The sequence below is a fragment of the Nicotiana sylvestris genome, chromosome 6 (genome assembly GCF_000393655.2).
Source record: "Nicotiana sylvestris chromosome 6, ASM39365v2, whole genome shotgun sequence".
NCBI classification, from domain to species: domain Eukaryota; kingdom Viridiplantae; phylum Streptophyta; class Magnoliopsida; order Solanales; family Solanaceae; genus Nicotiana; species Nicotiana sylvestris.
The window spans coordinates 19,487,892-19,494,014 of NC_091062.1; the positions used below are offsets into that span (position 1 = coordinate 19,487,892).

The following is a 6,123-nucleotide window of genomic DNA, read 5'->3' on the forward strand; positions in this document are numbered from 1 at the left end:
TTTCCAAGGTGGTGAACCCATTGTGCAAACTTTTGGAGAAGGAGTCCAAGTTCCATTTCAATGAAGATGGTATGAAGGCATTTGAGTTGCTTAAGTTCAAGTTGACTACTACTCATATTAACACCGTACCGGATTGGAGCTTGCCTTTTGAGCTCATATGTGATGCTAGTGATGTTGCGGTTGGAGCGGTGTTGGGGCAAAGAATCAACAAAATCTTCCATCCGGTCTACTATGCTAGCAAGACCATGAATGATGCCCAAGTCAACTACATAGTGACCGAAAAAGAGCTACTTACTATTGTTTTTTCTATGGAGAAGTTCCGGCCGTATTTGATGGGTACTAAGGTGATTGTTCACACAGACCATGCGACGCTTCGGTATTTGATGAGTAACAAATATTCTAAAGTAAGGTTGATGCGGTGGGTGCTTCTATTGTAAGAGTTTGATCTAGAGAATCAAGACTGCAAGGGTAGTGAAAATCAAATGGCAGACCCCTTGTCCCGATTGGAGGAGGAGGGGAGGCCACTTGACGGACTTGAGATCAATGATGCATTTTCCGAAGAGCAACTCCTAGCCATTTCAATGACCGTGATGCCATGGTCTACTGATTTAGCCAACTATCTTGTGAGCGGCATTGTCCCGAATGAGTTCTCTTCAAACCAAAGGAAAAAGCTCAGACGAGATTGCCTTGACTATTATTGGGATGAGCTGTATCTCTTTCGGATATGTACCGATGGTGTGGTCCGGCGATGTGTGCTAGAGGAAGACCAAGTAGGTATTCTTGAGGCTTGCCACTCTTCACCATGGTGGAGCTAGAACGTCGGCAAAAGTTTTGAGTTGTGGATTCTATTGGCCTATGCTCTACAAGGATGCTAGTGAGCTTGTCAAGCATTGTGATGAATGCTAAAGGGACGGTGTGATCTCAAAGAATAATGAAATTCCTCTCACCACCATTTTGGAGATAAACATCTTTAACGTGTGGGGTATTGATTTTATGAGTCCGTTTATTAGTTCTTATTGGAATACCTACATTCTACCCGCTATTGATTATGTTTCCAAGTGGGTCGAGGCCATTGCTTTGCCCAACAATGAAGCAAGGAGTGTGGTGGCATTTTTAAAGAAAAGTATCTTTACTAGGTTTTGTACACCAAGGGCCATAATTAGTGATGGGGGTTCACATTTTTGCAACAAGACTTTTGATACTTTACTCACAAAGTATGGTGTCACTCACAAAGTATCGACCCCCTTCCATCCTAAAGCAAGTGGGCAAGTTGAAGTATCCAACTGGGAGATCAAGAGTATTTTGTCAAAGACTGTCAATGCCAACTAGATGATGCTTTTTGGGCTTATAGGACGGCCTACAAGATGCCGATTGGGATGTATCCATATATATTGGTGTTTGGGAAGGCATACCATCTTCCGGTAGAACTCGATCATAAAGCCATGTGGGCTTTGAAAAAGTTGAACCTTGAGTGGGATGTCGCAACAAATTTAAGGGTGTCACAATTGAATGAGCTTGATGAATTCTGGTACCATGCTTACACAAGTTCGTCCCTTTACAAGGAGAAGATGAAGTACCTCCATGACAAGTATATCCACAACAAGGAGTTCAAAGAAGGTGATCTTGTGCTATTGTTCAATTCCCGGTTAAAGATGTTTCTAGGCAAGTTGAAATCAAAATGGAGTGGGCCCTTTGAAGTAGTGAATTTAACCCCCTTTGGTGCTCTAGATTTGAAAAATAATAATGATGAGGTTTTTAGAGTCAATGAGCACCTGGTTAAACATTATCTTGGCAAGGCTGATAATGGTCACATTGTGGCGGTTCTTCATTTCAAGTGATTGGTAATCTGCGTCGTGCCACGATGTTAAATCAGGCGCTTCTTGGGAGGAAATCCATGTATTTTTTGTCCTTTATTTTTCTTCTTTAGATTAGATAGGCTTGGTTTTGTGCTAATTAGTTTTGAAGTGTATGCAGGAATGTGTGTGCATGGTAGGGATAGTGCAAGAAAATTTGGCTAAGTGTCAAAATGCATAGTCTCTAAAATTGGCCTATCAAAAATGCTTAACAAATTGCGACCTCACACATTTTTGTACGGTCCGCAATAATGCTGCGGCCGCACTCATTTTTGTGCGGTCCACATCAAGTCTTCACAAGGGCAGGTAAGGAGTGCAGACCACATCAAAATTATGCGGCCGCACTCTGGTTAAAAGCTAGGACCCACAGGTAAAAGTATAAATAGGGCTTCTCTCATCTTTTTACACTTTTCGATCTTCTGAGCCCTGTAGCTAATCTAGAACAGTGAATTCCCTATTGCTCTCAATCTTTCATCATTTTTTCAACTTAGATTCTCACTTGCATCTTTATTACTGGTATGCTAATTCCATCTATAGATTTTTCATCGTTTGTTTTGTTCTCTGATTTAGGGTTGATTAGATGCCTAAAAATGTCAATACGTAGTCATTGTCGCTTAGATTCATGTGGGTAGCATCTTGAACATTAAGTGGGGCCTGGGTAAGTAACCAAACATGTTTAATTGCTCAAACCATGTCTAAATTATGAAAAAGTTGCATGAACCCTAAGTCACTGCTCGTAAATTTCAAATTGTGCGTTCGCACTCATTTTTGTGCGGTTCAACTATGAGCTTTGTGGCCGCACACTCTTTTGTGCGGTCCGTAGCTCTTGAAGTTAGGAGAACTGTGTGCTTGAATTGTGCGGCCACACTCAAAATTATGCGGTCCACAGTGGACTTGTGCGGCCGTACTTATTTTTGTACGGTCCGCACTATTGAAATATCAGAGACCCCAGTAGTTTGAACCTGGGGATATGCTGCCACAGGCAAAATTGGTGCAGTTTGCACTCTTGGTTGTGCGGCCGCACTCACTTTTGTGCTGCGGCTGTACTCACTTATGTGCGGTTTGTATTGACCTTTTGAGACTATTTTCCTGCAACTTTTAACAATGATTCTGTATACATTATGAGCTTCAATTCTAATTGAAGTCTATTACTTATGTGTTGAAGACAGTGGTTCGATCACGTAGCAAAGGAGATACATCAAAAGGGAGGGCAGAACCCTCACGTGGTCGAGGTAAAAACAACCTACCTCTAGCAATTTAAAGAGTCATAAGCAAGAAACCAACCACAAGTAGAGTTACTGAACCCTATGAAACCAGTGAGTATGTCCCATCTGGGGAGGCTTCTAAGGGTAACTCCGTGCAAGCTCAACTGGAAGCCCAATCACAATAACTCCCGGGAAGATTTTATTTGATAGATGAGTCTTCTTCAACTGCCAGTTCGTCTGAAGGTTCGGAATAGGATAGTTAAGATTCTGGGCCCTTTTCCTCACATGCTTCACCTGCTCCAATAAATTAGACGATGATGATAATGTCCTAGATGATGGTAGAGGGGGCGATACTGCAGTGGGAGGTTTAGAGAGCAAGGAGTCAAGAGATATGGGAGGACAGATTTGTCAGTGCCAATGCCTTTGCAAAGTTTAGAAAATGGTGGACACAAAGGTCGCTCACTCTTGAGCGATAATTTTTGATGAAAGATTTTAACAAGCACAACCCCAATGTCCTTAGGCAATTCTAGGAGCGAAAAGGATGGAAATGGTTCACCAAAAGCATCCTAGATGCAAATGAGTACCTGGTCAAGGAATTCTACGGAATGTTGCTCACATCAACATGGAACTAAGGTGACAAAAGTGCGGAATCACAAAATACATTTTGACTCCTGTGCACTGAACAAATATGTGGGGTTTGAAGAAGTAGAAACAATGAAATACTTGGAAAAGCTAGTTATGGGTGATCCAGCTCGTCCGTGGTTAGCAGAGATTTTGGAAATCCCAGGGTCAAACCCCCGTGGCTCACAACAGGGGTTCCAATTGTCCGAGTCACCCTAAACTTTGAAGTAAAAGGGTGGAAAACATTTTTATGTGGCCACATTGACCCATGAAAACATGCTCCCACTTTCCCGTGCAGTCTTGGTGGCTTCAATTATGGCTGGATACCCGATAAATGTTGGTGCCATCATGTCCACCAACATCACTTTAGCTGTCCATGTCACACCTCCTTTTTATACACCCGTGAGGGATATAAGGGAGTTTTCCCAATTAAAGTGACATAAACGAAATGAGATTATTTATTTCAAATTCAGAGTCACCACTTGGAATATTTTAATTGGTGTCCCAAGTCACCGATTTATTTTAAAATCCCAAATCGAGGAAATTTTATTTTTTTACAGAGTCTGTGAACCAGAAATTCTAGATAAGGAATTCTGTTAACCCGAGAGAAGGTGTTAGGCATTCCCGGATTCCGTGATTCTAGCACGGTCGCTTAGCAATTTATATTTTGCTTAATTGTTTAACTACTCATTTTTAAAACCTATATGCAATTATCTTTTACCGCTTTTAATCACCTAATTTATTCGTAAATAAAGAATTGAGTTATACGTACGTATACTCTTTTCCTTTAACATGTCAAAAATCATGTCACGTGATCGTGTACACAATTACTAATGCTTAGTTTATTTATTAAGAAAGTTTGGTTGAAGTTGCGCAAACGCATCCCTCGAGTTACTTTTTAGAATTAAATTCGCAATTATGTTACGCGAACGTATACATAATCGCAATACTAGTCTAAGTCGAGCCTAAATCAAACTACGAGTATATCAAGTGATAAAAACATTAAATGGGAGAAATAAAATATCCAAGTTCCAAATTCTCGTTACTATGTTCAGGACTTCATGGCTTAATTCCATTTAATCACAATTACCTCAATGACCCAATTGGTCAATGAATTTGCTACCCCAACTGTCCCTAACATTGTAACACCATTCTAAAGTCAAAATTATTATCCATCATTATATAATAATCCAAATTTTATAGCATTGAAATCAACTAAGTAGCTTGTTAATAACCAACTAAAATGAATTGAACACGTAAAAATTACTTACTACTACTATTATTACATAAATTAAATCATACTAAACATAAGAGACGATAATTAAATAGGAAACTTGAAATTAACTAAGGAGCTAGAAATAATAACGAAAGGGACTAGTTTTTTATAACTATTATATTCATGCCTAGAAGCACATAAAAAACTTTAGCCAACTAAAGTTACTGGAGTCAAAAATTATTTTTTCTAATTTCACCAAAAGTCAACAGATTCTCTCAAAAGAGTATGGTCCACTCTATTTAAAATTCACCATTCTTGTTCTCTTAAATATCAATCAACACGCACCCACATCCATTACTTTTTCACCTTACCCCACCAAGCTCTCTTTTAATTTTGATCGACCAAATCATCTCAGTAATTTCATGGCTACGCAAATGGAACATTAAACCAATGTAAAACCAAAAGCTAACATGGAAAACAAACTATTTCTGTTTTGAAATTCAAGTATCAAAGAAAAGAGCTTAACAACTGAGAAGTGAGAAGATTTTAGCACATTTATCATCAACAAATCCTTCACAATAAATGTTAAAAAAAAGCACTGCAGAGCAACAAAAGATGGACCTTTCAAGATGCTTTACAAGACAAAGTTTCAGCTGAACGAGAACCTCGAACAAAATCAACGAACAGAGCCCGAACTCAACCTCGACGACTCAACTTTGGAGCTGCTATTTTGTGCACAAAAGGAAACTATTTTTGCCACTGATTTTGGAGCTTTTATGCGGCGTCCATGATGGTGGACGGAGCTTCTCGTGTGTCGGCTTTCATGGTTGTGTTTTAAGTAGGAGATGAAGCTATTTTCGGACTGGTTTTCATAGAGGATTTGGCTGCGCTGAGGCTATTTTCAGCTGAAGTTTGGGGCTGTTTGCGAGCTGGTTTTGCAGCTGATTTTCAGTAGGTTTTGCTCGTTTTTGGGCTCATCTCGGGGGGTGTTTTGATGGCTGGTTGCTGAGTTATTTTAGCCGGGTTTTCTGGTATTTCTGGTGAGGGATTGCTGGGTTTGTTTTTTTTATTTTTCTGGAGTCTGCGGCGCTGATTCCTCCTTTTTTCATGGCTATTGATTTTCGTCTTTAATGAGGTAGAAAAATGGGAGTCAGATGGGTCGTGAATTGTGGCTCCTCCTAGGTCTTAGAGTCTAAAGACATCTTTGTATTTTTCTCTTTATTTTTGA

At 39.8% G+C, this 6,123-nt stretch overlaps 1 protein-coding gene across 1 annotated transcript; it reads left to right on the forward strand.

Annotated features, from left to right (window-relative positions):
* Positions 1-1,364: 1,364 nt before the first annotated feature.
* On the forward strand, positions 1,365-1,838 carry LOC138870333 (uncharacterized). Its single transcript, XM_070148130.1, has one exon. It carries the CDS (start codon positions 1,365-1,367, stop codon positions 1,836-1,838), a length of 474 nt encoding a protein of 157 aa, XP_070004231.1.
* Positions 1,839-6,123: the final 4,285 nt, after the last annotated feature.

Bases quoted from the DNA above. Each gene is read 5' to 3' on its own strand.
- LOC138870333 (XM_070148130.1), top strand. From the start codon at position 1,365: ATGCCGATTGGGATGTATCCATATATATTGGTGTTTGGGAAGGCATAC.